This window comes from Heliangelus exortis, chromosome 9 (genome assembly GCF_036169615.1).
Source record: "Heliangelus exortis chromosome 9, bHelExo1.hap1, whole genome shotgun sequence".
Taxonomy (NCBI): Eukaryota; Metazoa; Chordata; class Aves; order Apodiformes; family Trochilidae; genus Heliangelus; species Heliangelus exortis.
The window spans coordinates 9645195-9662379 of NC_092430.1; the positions used below are offsets into that span (position 1 = coordinate 9645195).

A 17185-nucleotide genomic window follows, 5' to 3' on the forward strand; every position below is an offset into this window, starting at 1 on the left:
GGGGCCACATCCTACATGGTCATTGCTCATGCTCCTGGTGGCAGTGTCCTTGTGAGGAGGGACTCTCCCTAGGCTGAGACTGCCTTCTGCTCAGTGTGCCCCAGGGTCTCTCCAGGATGATGCTCTGGTCCTTTGTGGGCAAAGCTTGGCCCTCCCCTTGATTTTTTTTGGGGGTGAGGGTTGCAAAGCTCAGGGCAGGGGGCTGCATGCCATGCTGGAGGGTTCCAGCTTCAAGTTTGGCTTCTGGGCTTCGTTGTCTAGAATGTGTCCATAAAAGCGAAGGCTTTCTGGGGAACCAGTGTCCAAGGGGAACTGAGGATTGAATTTCTGATCTGGGTCCACCAGCTTTCTTCTGCTGGGTCTGCAGCCCACAGGGTAAATTGCTTGTGAGGTGAGACTCAATATTGACTTACTTTGATCTGATTTTTCTATTTATTACCTCTCTGCATCCAGGTGCTATGCCCTGGAGGTGCTTAAAGCCAATTGCTCGATAAACCCGTTCTGGATGTAGCTGTGGGCTGAGGAGCTGATGCATGCTGGTGTATTTGTGGGCTTGCCTGGGTGCAAAATGGGGAATCTGAAAGCTTGAGATGGTTCTGGGCAAGTGAAAAAGGTTCTCTGTCTGTCTGGGGGGGTGCCAGAGACAATCATCATCTTCTGGCTGAATTGTCTTGGAGTGCCAGGCGAGCAGGGTCGGCAGTGCTGAGGGTGACAGGGTGAGACCTGGAGCTATCACAGCTCTCCTGCCTCCACATCCGATCTGTTCCTGAGCTCTTAATCATCTACTATTATTTAAGACAACTTATTCTTAGAGAGCCCAAGGTGCAAATTATGTTTCACGGCTAAGAAAAGCTTCCAGAGCTGCCTACACGCGGTGAATCCCTGCAAAGTGGCTTTGACTTGAGGTGTAACAGGTGTTGAGGATGGAGGAGACTACACCCGTGTGGGATATGGGTGGGGATTTTGCCAGGGAGAAGCTGGAACCTTTTGAAGAGGTTTCCTTCTCCCCCCTGTGGCATGGGGATGAGCTGATGTGAGAATTGGATCATTATCAAATGGTTTGGCTGAAAGAGGCCTTCAAAGATGATTGTGTCCAGCCTCCCTGGGACATCTTTTACTAGGCCAGGTTTCTCAAAGCCCCCAAGAACTAGACCTTGAGCAATTCTTTTCTGCAACTTCTCTGGGCAAACCTATTCCAGTGTCGTCATAAACATAAGTTCTTCCTTATGTCCAACCTAAAGCTCCCTCCCCTCTTTCAGTTTAAAACCACTCCCCTTGTCTGGTCACTACAAGCCTTGGTAGAAAGTCTCTCCATCTTTCTTACAAGCCGCCTTACTGAAAGGCTGCAGTAAGATCTCCCTGGAGCCTTCCCTTCTGCTGGCTGAATAACCCCAACCCTCACAGCTTTTTTCCATTCCAGAGGTGTTCCAAACTTGCTGAAGGAGAAAGATAGAATGGTCCCAGTGTGGGCTCTTGAGAAGGGCACCAGAACTAGGTTCAACTTGGACATTGAGGCCTTGAAATGCCAGCTGACTCCAGCTCCACCTTGCTTGTTAGGGAGCTGCAGGGCAGGAGCTACCATAGCTTTCCACCTTTGTGTTTCAGCCTGGGGGCTGCTTTGAGCTTCTCCTTGCTCAGGCAGAAGCTTACTTGGGAAAGGTGATTGGAAGTGAGTGGTCTGGACCGGGAACATTTTAGGAATGTGAGAGAGAGAGTATAGATGGGGGAAAAAATAAGGAAGTGGAAGGAAGACAGATAAAACTTCCAGAAATAGCTTTTTGGGTGTTCTCTGGCTGGGGTGGGTTGGAGCTGGGTGGGGGTCGATGGCAGCAATTCCCTGTGTGGGTGGGAAAGGAGATGTTTGGGGAGAAATGGGACAGGACAGATCTAAGTGTTGCTTGGATGTAAAAATTAAAGCAAATTGCCCTTGACTGCAGGAAATCTGGCTTGTGGCTGAACGTGCCACCCCCAGGGCTGGAAGAGGAGTGTGGGGCTCAGGTGGGCATGGGGGTGAGGGAGGCAGAGTCCCAGGGACCAGGACAAGCAAGTAGATGTGCAGACAAGAGGAGCTGGGGTGCCTCTGGCTCCTGGTTAGTGTTGTGCTTCCCCTCTCCTCTGCACAGCTCAGTGAGGAGGTGCCATTCCTCTGAGGAAGAATAATTATGGCTGGCTCCATTATAAATATTCATAGGGGAGCTCTGTTAATTATTTTTCTAATTAATTCCATGCATGGGCCTCTTGGGATGGATGAGTGATGTGGGAGTGTAGTTGTCCCTTGGTTGGGATGTCCTTCCATGCCAAATCCATCTTCCCACACCCAATCCATTTCTGGAGAAACCTTAGAGCACCTTCCAGTACCTGAAGGGGCTCCAGGAAAGCTCAAGAAGGACTTTTGTCAAGGGCCTGGAGTGATGGAACAAGGGGGAAGAGTTTCAAACTGACAGGGGAAATTTAGGTTAGACATTAGGATGAAATTCTTAGCTGTGAAGGTGATGGGACACTGGCCCAGCTCGTCCAGCGTATCTGTGGCTGCCCTACCCCTAGAAGTGTTGAAGGTCAGGTTGGATGGTGCTTGGAGCAACCTGGGCTGTTAGGAGGTGTGGAGCTCCTCACTAGAGGGCTGGAACTGGGTGGTCTTTAAGGTTATCTCCAACCCAGAACAGTCTTGTGATTCTATGATCCATCCCTGGACATGATTCTCAAGTAGCCAGACTTCAGTCCCTAAGGAACTGAGTTCCTCCCCCCAGTGGGACATCCCACCATCCCAGTGCAACCTGAGGACAGGAGGAAGCTGTGTGGCCCTGTGGCTGAAGCTCTCCTCCAGCCCCACCCTGGGTTGACATGACTCATCCTTGGCAGCACTAACGAGGAACCACTTCAGACATAATTAATAAGCACTTGATCTTCTCTAGATTGAGGGGATACTGTGTGGCGTGAGCTGGAAAAGGTGCTTAATTAGTTCCTGTTAGGAACAGGAGTTGTTTGCTTCGTAGCCAGGAGGGGTTTGTGCCTCAGGGAGCCCAGGGATGGTTCTACCCACCTGGTGGGAAGAGGGACTAGAGTTACAGAGTGACATTGGTGGATCCCAGACTCCCCAAGGAACTCTGCCAGTTGCAAAGCAAAGTCACATTGTTTTCAGGGGTCTCTAACTACAGCCCCTGCCACCACCTCTGTGCCTGGGGGAAGAGCTGCTCTGGAGTCCCACCATGAGTTGGGTGGCAGCTCAGTCTCCTGCTCATCAGGTGGCTTGACAGCTCACGTGGGCATTGAGGGGTGAATGTGATGTGCTGGGTTAAGCAGTACACAAAAGTTTTGGCTCTTCCCTATGACTTCCAGTTGGGTCCATTGACTCCTGGACTCTCACGCTGCTGCACTTCATGGGAGAAATAATCTCACTCTATGACTCCTGCATCAAGCCTGATGCCTGGGGTGGGTGTACAGCATCTTCTGGGGCTTGTGTTTTTGGGACATGGGTCCTATCCTGGACCTTGTTTCCCAACCTGTTTGCTCCACACTTGTTGGGAAGATCATTGCTGGTGAGGTTGCAGCAATAGGGTTGTCCCTGCACACCTGGGACCAGTCCCAGTGGTCTGGACACTTCCCAGCTGCTCTCACCCAGCTCCCTGTGCTGTCCTCATCCCACTTGTCTCCTTTCACCTTGAATTTTTTGTTTTCACTGGATGGATTTCTTGCCTTTTTCCTCACCCCTTAGCTCTGGATTTAACCTCCAGCAGAGATGTAGATGTTCACTGGTCAGGCCGGGGAAGCCCAGGAGGAGGGAAGGGGTGGGGGAGTTGGACACCGCTGTCTGTTTCCTGGTAAATCAATCTTCCATTCCCTTGGATCACGTCCCCAGGGAGAGCTGTGTCATGGCATTTAATCTGTGGCTGCTCTTCAGAAGGCTGCTGAGCACCCCAGCCATGGTGTCAGTGGCAGGGGTGGCAGGGACAAGCTCAGCCCCGTCCTCTGGTAGGGCTGACCCACCCCAGCAGAGGGAAGGGCCCCTGGTGTGGGCTGCAGTTATGGAATCTTTTTCAAAAAGAGTTTCAAAAGGTTGGACCGCCTCAAATTGTTGCCAGGAACTTCGTCCCCATTCATTTTCTGACTCAGATGATGGGGCTCAGGCAGTGTGAGGAGGGTGAGGAGCACCTGGCACCCATCACTTAGTGCCTTAGAGCACAGTGTCCCCTGAGAGATGCTTCAGTTCCCAAGAGCTGAATCCCGGGGGAGAAATGGAAGCAGGCTCGGGGACTGGATGGTCTCCATGAGCGGCATTTAACCCTTAATTTCAGGTCCAAAAGTGCTGGGGCAGAAGGTCAGGCACGGGGATTTGTGATTGTGATTTTGGCAGCTGGTTTACGGAAGGAAGGGGAGTGAGCTGGAGAGCTGGGCAGAGAAGAACCTGATGAAGTTCAACAAGACCGAGTGAGGGTCCCAAACTATTTAAACATGAGAACAAACTTCTTTCTGTGAGGGTGACAGAGTGCTGGCAGAGGCTGCCCAGGGAGGTTATGGAGTCTCCTTCTCTGGAGATACTCAAAACCCACCTGGATGAGGCCCTGTGTAATGTGCTCTGGGTGATCCTGCTTTACTGGGAGAGTTGGACTGGATGAACTCCAGAGGTCCCTTCAAACTCAAACAATTCTGTGAATTCTTTGATGATTCTGCAAATTCCTTAATAATTCTGTGAGCTCTGTGATCTATGGCTGAGGAGATGCAGCATGAGAGCAGGCAGCCCTGCACTGCTGCAGTGTAGAACCTCAAGCAGGAGGAAAGTTGGTTTGCACAAGTGACCTTGAGAAAGGGGTTTTGGTTTTCTTTCCATTGGCTGCTTTGGAGGGTGAAGCAGTTTCCCCGCTCTGCGGTGAGCTGGCAGCCCTGCTGTGCCGTCTGCCCAGGGCTCTTTCTCATCCAACCAACAGATTGGGGACAGATTTTGTCCCTGGACCTTCAGAATCCCCCCAACCATGAAAAACAGAGACAGCCAAGCCTGGAGGGTGATTAACTGGGCAAGTGTGCCACTGGGCGACACAGCCAGCAAGCATCAGGCCACGAGGAAGCCAAAATGGCTGCCTCCACACCCTGCTCTGGGTTTGAACTGGTTTAGAGCCATGGAACGTTCTGACCTGTTGGTGTTGATGCTCTTCTGCATCCCCAAATTAATTTTCCCAAGCCTGCCTTCCTGGAAGAAAAATGCTGCTTCTGGTTTAGCATGGGTTGTGTTTTTCTTGCAGCAAAGTGTGCATGGCTCAGTCTGTGAGCCCCTCGGACCCACCCCGGGGGAGCAAATCATTGGCTGGTGAGGGATGGGATCTTGGGGATGCACCCTGTTGCCTCTAATTGCCCGCAGGCAGCTGCCTACCCTACGAGTGCCTTTGCAGTCCTGCCCCACGCCTTCCACTTGGATTGGTTGCTCAGAAGAAGAGACCAGGAAAAAAAGGTGGAAAAAGGAAAAAAAAAAAAAAGGAAAAAACCCCCCAAAACCTTAAAAAGGGATAAAAAAACCCAACAAACCACACTGAATTTTACTTTCCCTCCATGAATAAACCATGGCAGGCCAGGCTCAGGAGCTGCTGACTTTAATTTACATCTGTCCCAAGGCGGATCTAAACCTATTCCTCCGGAGGTGGAGGGCTGCTTTAATTAACTGCCTTCCTCAGGAGGAGCTGGGGCCTCTTTCCTCTGCACAGAGGGGAGGGCTGCAGCCTTGTCGCCCGCAGGAGGAGAACCCAGCTGCTGGGATGCTCATGTTTATCTCATGAACTTGGTCGGAACACAGAGATGAGGGAATGAGGTGGGGGCTGTTGGTAATTGCATCAGGCGAGGGCAAACGGGACTCGGCGCGGCGTGAGAGGGAGGTGGGGAGACACTAGGCTGCAAAAATAGTGAAGTTTGCACCAAAATGAGGTATGCTGCCCCCTCTGGGACAAGGCTCTGTTGGGGTGACCTGTCCCCAGGGTGCTGGGCCTGCTGATGGCACTCAGTGATTTGTGGTAAATGTCTGTCTGTCTGTCTAAGGGTGTTTCAGGGCTGGGGGTGCATAGGCTCCTGGTGTTTCCCCATCCAACCTCTTGCCCAGCCCCAAAGATGTAGGAAAGGAGACTTGTTTGCTGGTGAGATGTTCTGTGGCTAGGTCTGATCCCTATCTGGCTTTTTGGGGTGGGCAGGAAGGCAGGACGTGTGTCATGAGGACTCTCCCAGCCCTCCTCACCAACATTGCTCCCAATCCAGGAGCCTCCCTGGATTAATCTGGGGATGCATTGAGTCAGGGACATGATGAAACCTCGGGGCACCTGAGGCACCCTGCCTGGGTGTTTGCAGGGAGGGTGAGGGGGGAGATCAAAGCATGGCATGAAGGCAGCAGCATCTGTGCAGCAAGGGAGACAGGTGACAGCTATCCTGATTCTCCTGGTTTTATCCCCCAGATTGCAGCCAGCAAACCCCGGTCTCAGCAGCACATCAAAGGTATTGAAACCTCAGCTGTGATACGGGCTCTGGAGGTCCTGCAGCCCGGTCTGTGTGTCCCCAGTGCCACCATCCCCCCACAGGGCTGCCTGCCAGGGGGGTTCCCCACTCGTGCCCCACCTGGCACAGCTGTCCCTGGAATCACAGCGTCCACTGAACGCTATTTTTTCTGGGGTCATGGAGATGTTTATTTGCCTGGATGGTGTCTTGTAGCTGAAGGCATCTAGAAGGGCTTCCTAGCAATGGGATGGGGAGGAGAGCTCTCTTGCTGCTGAAATACTTGGAACTGGAGATACTCAGAGATCTCCACTGGAAGTCTGAAAACTTGACAGGCTGTTATTTTCCTTTTTTTTCTTCCCCTTCTTTTTGATGTGTGTAAAGATAAATGCGTTTGGTGTGGAAGGTTCCTGCTAAGGGGTTTCTAGGAAGTGTCTCCTCCTTTTTAGGTTTCATCCAAATTGTGAGCCTTGTGCAGCAAATGTCAGGTTTTTTTCTTAATGAAAAACTCACTTGGAGAAAAAAGGGGAAATGGCCTGGAACCCTTTTTCAGCGGGCTACGAGTGCAAGGAGCTGCAGTTCCTCCATGACCCCCAGATTCACCAGGGCACCTTCCTTGCTGCCTGTCTCCCAGCACTGCTGGAAGGTGCTGGCCACATGTCCTGCTGTAGAAAAGCTGGATCATCCAAGGTTTTTAGTGCCTTTGCCTGTGGCAGTCCTCTCCACACCTCCAGGAAGTCTGAGGGCATCACCTTGTGCAGAACCCCAACCTCTCACCAGCTTTTAATATTCTGCTCTGCCAGTGTGACCACAGATGTGCCTAAAGACACTGGGTCTGCCCTGTGGGGGCATTGGGAACCCAAACCCAGCAGGAATTTTGGAATACCTGCAGGTATACAGGGTCAGCCCTGCCTCAACTGGGCACAGGAGAGATGAGATGGTGCAGGCTCTGTTTGTGGTGAATGAAGGGAGCTGGGAGGGGGGAATGCTGTGGCAAAGAGGTGGGGGATTACCAGCTGAAGCCTGGAATTCTTTGCAGAAGCTACTGTTTTAAAATCTGACAAGGAAAAAAAATGCCACTCAGCATCCTCGGGGAGAATTGGAGCAAATTAATCTAGAGGAGATGTCTCCTTTCTTTTTTTGCCTTCTTTCTTTTTCTTTGACTAAAGCTTCCCTGAGAGAGTAATTAAAAAGTGCAAGTTCTGGGTGTTAACTGAGGATTTAGTTTGAAAGATGAAATGCTTGGGTGCCTCTGAGCTTTGCACCCTTGCTGCTATTCTGTTGTGGGTGGCTGGTTTCTCAGGCAGGAACAGGGCCAGCCTCCTTACCTCTGCCTCTTCCCAGGGGCCCTGGCACCCCAAAGATAGGGATGCAGTAAAAACATGAGAATTTTCAGCAGCAGCAAGCCTGTCAATGCTGCTCCAGAGAGGAGGGCAGCAGCCATGGGGATGCTGCTCTGCGGTGCCTTCACCTGAGGTTCTACCCCAGGTGGGATATGGACCTTGAGAGGGGCTGGGGCAAGAGGGGCAGCTCTGGCTGGGACTACCCCAGCCCCATGGGATGCTGCCAGCCCTGCCATCACCCTCAGGCACAAAACTCGCATCTCTTCTGCCATCTCTGAAGGCTTATGGAGCCCAGGCTACGTAGGCATCGCAAAATCCCCTTGTGGGCTTGCGGGGGCTTGAGGGTTTCAGCTTTTTCTGTGGTGTGGGGCGGATGGTTCAGCTCTCCCAGAGGGAGGGGAGACACAGGCAGTGGTGAGAGCAGAGCCCTGCAGCTCCTGGAGCTTTGGGAGGAAGGAGAAGGCATCAACCTCCCCCTGAAACTGCAGGAGACTTCAGTCAAGTGCAGTGTAATTACAGGAAAGGAAGGCTGATGGGCAATAATACCAATCAAGAGCTGTGTTGCCTTCTGCAGATCACAGGGATTTATGGATAAGCAAAGTGATAAAAGAAAGCTGAGGACACTGGGTTGCTGGGTATTTGTCCAGGTATTTTGACAAAGCATTGCTTGGAGAAATAGTAATTAAAAATTAACCAACCTCTTCAGCCAACCCACCAGCCTACCCCTACACTTAAAACTGAGGCATGTTCATAGCAACCTTCTGGTCTTCCTCCCTCTCTTTCCCATCCCCTTCCACCAAAATCCAGGTGGCCATTCCCTGAGTCTGCTGCCCTCTCCTTCCTGCTCCTCCAAAGAGCTCAGCACGATTCAGGCACATTTCTGAACATGTTTTCCAGCTCTAAAGCCCCTAAGTCACCCGTTGCCTCATGGATGGCCATGGATGCCAACGCTTGCTGGCAGGAGCACATGGCCACTGGGACATGGCAGGGAGGTGCTGATAGGAAGGGGGAGATGAAGAAATGGAGGTACCTAGTTGCATCTCCTGTCTTGTGTGTCTGGTGTAACTCTGTGCTTCCTTGTGCTGTTGTGGGGCATGGAGCTGTGTGTGTGACTCAGGGAAGGGTCTGCACCCAGTTGTTTTCTGTACTGGTATCCTGCAGCTGCCTCTCTTGGGCCCACACAGTCCTGCAGTGCGCGTTGAGCTGCATGAATTGGTGGCTTGTGACCCCAAGGGTTTCCATAAGAAGCCACACGTGGGGTGGCTGTGGTAGGGCACAAAGAGTGGGGAGGAGGAAGGGCAGGGTGAGGTGGTGGCTGGTCCCTCTGGGATGCCACGTCCCCGCTCCGTGGCTGTCAGTGCCATCAGAAAGAGAGGGTTGATCACAGTCAGTCATGCCCCTCAGGCAAGGGAAGAGATCCCCTGAATAATAAAATTGTAAAATATTGTTTTGATTTATCCCTTTTTATCATCTTTTAATATCTGGAAAGACTGTGTGAGCAAGAGGCCTTCATGAGTTTTGAATGACAGGTTAAAGGGCTCCAATAAAGATTAGATGGTCCACTATCTCCCAAGGAAATTGCATCAAAGTGGTTGCTCCTGCTTGCTCCTATTAATTTCCTCTTCATGGCTGCTAGGAGATGCCTCATATCCTGATGCAGCAGACAGGGGCTAAGAGGCACTTTCCATTATCTCAATCATCTCTGTGTTTATGAGACACTCAGGGTGTTTCTCTGCAGAGCCATGCCTTGGAGGTGACAGCATCCTGGGGGCAGAGCCAGGAGCCAAGCAGAGGCTCGAGGCCAGGGACAACCTTCCCCTGGCCAGGTGGTGGACACAGATGGAGGTCTGGTGCCAAAATACAGATGGGCCCTTTGGTTTCCTAGGGGGTCCCCCAAAGGGCTTGTTGGATGTCCAGGATGGATGAGCATCTGTTTATCAGTGCCTGGTTGATCAGGACTGGGGGGGCAGCAGGGGTGAGGGACCCCATCTTTGTCACTCCATCTTCACCCTATAACCATGGAGCAGTGAGGTGGGTGATTAATGAACCCTCCCCCACCCCTGATTAAAGCCTGACCATGACTGTAGCTGGAGCACCTTCTGGTTTCTGGATTAGCCACTGTTTCCTTCTTGTATGGACTCGGGGGCCGAAGGCTGGGAAGGTTGTTAGCCCCAGCCCTGGGGGATCAACAAGATGGACACTATCATGAGCATTAGGTCAGCTTTTTAAATTAAATAATTTTTAAATTTTTTGTTTTATTTTAAAAGTTTTGGTTTTATTTTATTTTTAAAATAATTTAGTTTTTTCTGTGTGGAAAAAGTTGTGAGACCTGAGCCATGCTCTCAGAGTGGTGGAAAGGGACGTTTCAGGTCAGCAGAAAGGACAACTGCCCTGCCCTTGCATGTCCCTGTCCCCACGGGTGCTGCTGGGACAGGGTTTCTGCAGCTGCTCAGTGTCCACCTGCCTGGCTGGTGCCTGTGTCCTCCCTGTGCCATTTCAGTGCTTTCCTGATGGCTTCAGAAGTCATTCCTGTCCATCCTGGAAAGTCCTGGCCACATTGGCTTGGCAGGATGGTGCAACCCTTGGCTGCAGAGGGTGAAGCAGTTCTGTGTCTTCTTGTTTCTTTTCTTTCTCCTGGTGGTCACCTCCACCCTGGGCTTCTGGGCACCCAACCACTTCCCTCTCCTTTCCCTTGCAGCCTGCCCAGCAGGGACATTCAAGGCCAGCCAGGGGGCAGGGGTCTGCACCCCGTGTCCCCCCAACAGCCGCTCCACCGCCGAGGCTTCACCGCTCTGCTCCTGCCGCAACGGGTACTACCGGGCCGACCTCGACCTACCTGCAGCTGCCTGCACCAGTGAGTAACAGAGGAGGGCTGATGGGGAGTCTGGGGGGTCTCACTGCCCTCCACTGCTGGGGATGAAGTCTCAACCTGTGAGCTTTTTTTGGTTTTTTTGGTGTGTGTCTTGTTTTCTCCCCCCTGGTCCTACTGCTGAGGGCTTCAGCTCTGCCATGGGCTGGGGTGCCCACCTTGAACACCCATCCCATGGGTGTGTAGAATCATGGAATTCCTTTGATAGGAAAAGGCCCTTGAGATCGTAGAGTCCAACTGTTAATCCAGCACTGCCAAGGCCACCACTAAGCCACATCCTTTGGCAGTGGAGTAATTTCCTTTCCAACAGTTCATGACTGAACTTTTCCCCCATGGTGGCAATCAGTGGCCTAATCCAACCTCTCTGAGTGCTGAGAGCATGCAGCAGGCTCAGCGCTGGTTGCCTTTCATCATATCTGCATGGCTTTGAAATCCCTTCAGGGATGGGGACTCTACCACTGCTCTGGGCAGCCTGGGCCAGGGCCTGACAACCCTTTCAGGGAAGAAATCATTCCTAATATCCAACCTAAACCTCAGAATACTCGTCTCACTGCCATGCCATCAGAAGCAGATGATGCCACATCACCCTTTGCTTTGTTCTCCTGGGACACCAACATGACACCCACCAAGAGATGAGCCACATGACAGCCCCACAACCCCCCTCTCCACCAGCCGCTTGAATTTATACTTCACCCTGGCCATGGTGGTGGTTGCAGGGAGAAAGTCCCAGGATAAATAAGCATGTAAAGTTCTCTGCTGTTGCTGCCTTGTTGGTAGTCTTGGAGATGGAGGAGTTTTCTCTAGGGGAAAGGGTGTCTTAAGCCTTGGCAGTTGGTGTGGGGTTGGGATGGCAGTGGTGGCATCAAGCCCAACGTTGAGTAAGAAAAGAGCCCCTTCAGCCTGACAGGAATGGGAGTCTCAACCTCAACTGCCCCCCTGAAGTCTCTTCCAGGCCCTTGGACCAGCCCACTGGGGAGCTTTAGCACAAGGATGCTCCAGACCTGGGGTGCCCAAAATGCATGTTGGAAATGAGGGAAGGATTTTTTTGTTCTGCTGGCTCACTTAAGCTGTCAGGGCACAAGTAGTCAGCAGGTTGCGCACCACCTGCAGATGATCTACAGATCTTTGCGATGTCTCGTTGTGTAGCTGATGTACAGCACTGCTGCACTCTGGGAAGACAGTGTTAAAAAAAAAAAAAAAAAAAAAGAAAAAAAAAAAAAGCCTATTTGCTGATTTTTATTCCTTGTCCTCAATTCTTTGTTTTACAATGCTCATGATAGGAGGTGCCAGCTGTTCATCGACAAAGTTCCTGCTTGTCAGAGGAGTAAATAACCCTGGGCCAGAGCCCTTGCTGAGGGCAATGCCTCTGAGCCTGGCTCCTGCCCCCTGGGAGGCATTTGGGGAGACAGCAGTTTGCCACTGAGTTGGGGAAGAAAGATGTTTTCCTGCTTTATTCTTGAAGGAATAGGGTATGAAGGAGGGGGATTGGATTAAGTTGCCTGAGCCAGCTTTTTGGATGCGGTTTACTCTCTACTGATCCTCGTCACCCTTCGTGTGACTCTGGTTTGCCCTGGGGAACTGGTGTACTGTCCCCAGTGTCCCCCCTGCCTTCCTAAAGACCCTTTACCCTCTATGATGTTGGAGGAACTTGACAGTGGGATGGTGTGGTGCCTCAAATCCACAAAAGTGAAATCTGTTTCCAGCCAGGACACTGTGCTGGATGACGTGCACGTTTAACTCTGCAAAAAAGGGGAAAAAATTAAAGGGAATGAATTTTTTTTTTTTCTTTTTTTTTTTTTTTTTTCTTTTTGAAGGGCTGTCATTGTTCTGGGTGTTTCAACAAAATGCTTTCAGCCACAGTGTCTACAGCAGTGGCACAGAGAGGCTCCTAAATACCTGCCTGGTGCAATCAAGGGAGCTGGTCGAGAGGCACAGATGTGTCCCCCAAAAACACAGCAAGGTATCAGCAGGTTGTCCTCCATCCCACCGGTGGTGTCACCCCCCCCATGCTGGTGGAGCCACCTCTCCCCATCCCATCCCCAGCTGCTAATGGGGCTAATTGATCTGCAGGCACTAATGATGCAGGATGGTTTTCCCTAAGACAGAGTGCTTCACTCTCTTAACCTTTCCTTGCAGGTCAAACCCTTTGTCATTTTTATTGCTCCCCCCCCTTCCTCATGGCAAAGTTGTTTTTCTTCCTTGGAAGCACAGCAGCATGAGTAAATTAATCACTTCTCTTATTTAGCAGCTGGATTTTGTGGTTTTGGCTGCAGAGCTGTCCTGCCTAACCTCAAATCCTTCCCCAAGCCCAAGCAGATGTCTGTGCCTTTGTGGTGCTCTCCTGCCTGGATCCCTCCCTGTTGACTCCAGCCCCGTTCCAGCAGCACGTGCAGTTGGAGCCACATTCAGTTTCCATCCTCAGAAGCGTTTGTGATAGCCCTCAGAGGGTTTGCTCAATATGGTTTTGATCTCCCATCCAACATCTGAGCTGCTCACCAAACAGCAGGGCCATGCTGGGGTTGGAGGAGAGCTCCAGCTTCAGATATTTTGTCTCTCTGCTTCCCTCTGCCCCTCTGTTTCTCTGTGGTGCTGGTGGTTCTCTTGCTGTGACCATCTGAGGTGCTTCTCCACGCAAGCACTGAAGCCATCTTGGTATCTCCAGATCATTACAATAGACTCATCTTGGCAGATGGATCTGTGGGTGCTTTCTTTTATGGGTGACTAAGTGGGTTTGGGGCATGGTAGTCCTCATCCCCACCGCTGAAAGTCCTCTCTGTGGCCAGCAGTGAACATGGTCAGCCTTGGCCATGGGGAGAGCCTGATCCTGAATGAAGGAAAGCCACAGAGACCAAGACCCTTCTGAGGTGAAGGGTAGACTAGTAGATTGAGCTTTGGGGTGTCCTACTCAGTGCTGGAGCTGCCTGGGACTCCTGCTGAGTCCTGGTAGGGCTGAGCATAACATTTTGGGCAGACTGTCTTAAGCTAAAAAAGGGGAGAACAAATTTTTGCTGTGAGGATGGTGAGACACTGGAACAGGCTGCCTGGAGAAGCTGTGGCTGCCTGCTTCCTGGCAGTGTCTCAGGTCAGGTTGGATGGGGCTTGGAGCAACCTGGGCTGGTGGGAGGTGTCCCTGCCCATGGCAGGGAGATGGAACTAGATGGTCTTTAAGGTCCCTTCCAACCTAAACCAGTCTGTGGTTCTATGATTCAGCTGCTCTCCTTCCCCACAGGCGTCCCATCCGGCCCCCGCAATGTCATCTCCATTGTCAACGAGACCTCCATCATCCTGGAGTGGCACCCGCCGCGGGAGACGGGGGGTCGGGACGATGTCACCTATAACATCGTCTGCAAGAAGTGCCGCTCGGACCGACGTGCCTGCTCCCGCTGCGATGACAACGTGGACTTTGTCCCCAGGCAGCTGGGGCTGACGGAAACTCGGGTCTTCATCAGCAACCTGTGGGCTCACACGCCGTACACCTTCGAGATCCAGGCTGTCAACGGGGTCTCCAACAAGAGCCCCTTCCCCCCGCAGCACATCTCCGTCAACATCACCACCAACCAAGCTGGTGAGTCCAGAGACGATGTGGCGCTGGGGTTTTTCAACCGAAAATTACGAGTTCTGAAGGGAAGATCTGGGGTGGTGTGTGGTGAGTTCAAGCTCTGTCTCGTCTGGAGCATCCCTCTCCCAACCTTTTCCCCTTTTCCTGTCTCTCCTGGCTTTTTCTCTTTCTCTTCCAAACCAGACATCAGGTGCTGAACGTGCAGCTCTGGGCTGAGGTTTGGGTGGGCTGTGCAGATGGCAAAGGGTCCTGGGCTGCAGGGAAGGGCACAGGAGGTGCGGGGGATGGAAACAACCTGAAAGGAGGTTGTAAAGGGTTGGGGATCGGTCTGTTCAATAAAGATACAGGTGATAGGACAAGAGATAATGGCCTCAAGTTGCACCAGGGGAAATTTAGATTGGATGTTAGGAAGAATTTCTTCACTCAAAGGGTTATCAGGCTTTGGAAAAGGCTGCCCAGGGCAGTGGTGGAGTCACCATCTCTGAAAGTCACTGTCCATGGAGGGATTGAAGAGTCATACAGACACAGTACTTGGGGATACAGTTTAGTTAAGGTCTTGTCAGTGTTAGGTTAACAGTTGGACTGGATGACCTTGAAGGTCTTTTCCAGCCAAGGTGATTCTGTGAAACCCATTTGCTTAGGGTGAAGAAAGGGGATGGAAATCTCTGCTTCATGCCAAGCATGCCCTTCACCACTCCCTCAGGAGGGCACGATGGAGAAACCTGTTGGAAATACTTCAGTCTCCCAGCTCCAGGGAAGACAAATATACCCTTGAGCCTGCCCTGCACCAAGCTGAATACAGAATCACAGAATGATTTGGGTTGGGAGGGACCTCTATAGGTCACCTAGCCCAACCCCTCTGCAGTAAGAAGGGACAACTTCAACTGCATCAGGTTGCTCAGAGCCTCCTCAAACCTCATTTTGAATATCTCGAGGAATGAGGACTCAACCACCTCCTTGGGCAACCTGGTCCATTTCTCCACTAACCTCATGGGAAAGAGCTTTTTCCTGACATCCAGTCTAAATCTCTTCTTCTCTAATTGCCCCTCATCCTTTCACTCCAGGCCCTTGCACACAGTCCCTCTCCAGCCTTCCTGTAACCCCTTCAGATATCAGAAGGTCACTGTTAGGTCTCCCTGGAGCCTTCTCTTCTCCAGGCTGAACAACCCCAGCTCCCTCAGCCTGGCTTTGTGAGAGAGGTGTTCCACCCCCTGATCACTATTTTGTGGCCCTCCTCTGGACCTGCTCCATCAGGTCCATGTCCTTCCTGTGCTGAGGGCTCCAGAGCTGGACACAGTACACCAGGTGAGGTCCTACCAGAGCAGAGTAGAACTGCAGTTATGTGGAGCTCAGCTTTGCCCTGGATCCGTGGTGCTGGGTGCAGAGGGCCTTGAGTGCCTTCCTTGGAGGTGTGTGGTGGGATTAAGTTACAGGGTCAGGGTTGTACTGGGGGAAAAACCCTCTGGAGAAGTGGCTCCTGTCTGATTTATGGCTTGATGGTGGAAGACTGGGGATGCTCAGCTCTAGGGGTGTTTGGCTCCTGGTGTGCACAGCTCTGGGGTTGCTCAGCTCTTGGGGTGTTCTGCTCCTTGCTTAGAAATGCAGGGCAGGGGCTGAAGGGGGTTGGGATGAACCATGCCAACTGGTGCCAACTACATGCTCAGCCAGCACTGAGCATCTTCCTTTCTCTGGGAATGCTGTGGCAAGGTGCCTGGGTCTTGGGGCAATAGAGGTGGATGCTGAGTCTTGGGGCAATAGAGGTGGATGCTGAGTCTTTCGAGCACCCTTGTGCTGTGGCTCCCAGGGGGATGAGGAGCTGAATGATGGTTTCAAACTGTTCTGCAAGTGTTTAGGCTTCAAAAATGAAACTCCTGAGAGAAGCACGTTTGGATGCTGAGTCTGAGCAACCCCAGAGAGACCCTGAGAGCAGACCCAGCTGCTCTTGTGGCCAGGCTGAGCCAAAGCTATGCTGTCAGCTCTGCCATCTTGTGGTCCCCTTGCTGGGCTGGGGTCTCCCTGTCCTGGTTTCCTGTTGTTGTCCTCAAGGGGAGGAGATCTTTGCTCCTACTTCCCAAAGCACATGAGATGTTTGCTTCTACATCCCACAGCTCATGGGGTTGTGGCTGTGGCTTGGGCTTCTGCAGTGCTGCTCCCCGAGGAGGCTGTTATGGCAAAAGGCAGCAGCAGAGCTTGGGACCATTACCACTGGGGACCTTGGTTTGTCCCTGCTGGGGAGAGCTTTGCTGTCTTTGTCCCTCAGTGGAAGACATCCTTGGAGCAAGCAATCCCAGGGTGAAGAAACGCCGAGATTTCTAAGCTTCTAATTAAAAAGAATAATTGGTTTAATTGCCAGAATTCCCTCGCCAGCTCGTGTAAGCTGCAGAGATGCCACGTTTCCCACTGCTGATGCCTGAGCGTGTCCCATGGGGTGGACATCTGCAGGCTTGGGAGATTTGGGATGCTCTACATGCCCAGGAGATTTTTAGTCAGTCCTACCCTTCTCTTTTAATTTTCCCTCCCTCCTCCCTTCCTCGGCAGCCCCCTCCACTGTCCCCATCATGCACCAGGTGAGTGCCACCATGAGGAGCATCACCCTCTCCTGGCCTCAGCCCGAGCAGCCCAATGGCATCATCTTGGACTATGAGATCCGCTACTATGAGAAGCTCAGCCGCATCTGCACCCCCGACCTGGGCAGCTCCGTGGGCTCCCGGCCAGCAGCGGTGAGCTTGGATGGAAACCTCACGAGGGGAGGTGGGATAGGGGGCAAGCAGAACTTCAGATGGTGCTGCCAGAAGATTCCGAGCTTGTTGGGATAGGGGGAATGCTGATGAGCTTTGGGTCAGGCTCTTTGCTGGGAAGGGTTTGGTGGGGTGGGACAGGTGGTGAGATGGGTGTCCGGTTGTCCATGCTGGCTCTGGAGGGTGGTAGGGATGTTCAACCAGAGGAAGGGAA

At 52.2% G+C, this 17185-nt stretch overlaps 2 protein-coding genes across 3 annotated transcripts in view; one reads left to right on the forward strand and one right to left on the reverse strand.

Annotated features, from left to right (window-relative positions):
• Positions 1-17185, reverse strand: part of ANAPC13 (anaphase promoting complex subunit 13) — a 206397-nt gene that overhangs the window by 123962 nt on the left and 65250 nt on the right. The window lies entirely within an intron of this gene.
• Positions 1-17185, forward strand: part of EPHB1 (EPH receptor B1) — a 73106-nt gene that overhangs the window by 38181 nt on the left and 17740 nt on the right. For both annotated transcript variants that reach the window (XM_071752011.1, XM_071752012.1), the window contains exons 4-6: positions 10504-10659; positions 13904-14239; positions 16772-16953. In XM_071752011.1, coding sequence (XP_071608112.1) covers positions 10504-10659; positions 13904-14239; positions 16772-16953 — 674 coding nt within the window. The remainder of the gene's footprint in view (positions 1-10503; positions 10660-13903; positions 14240-16771; positions 16954-17185) is intronic.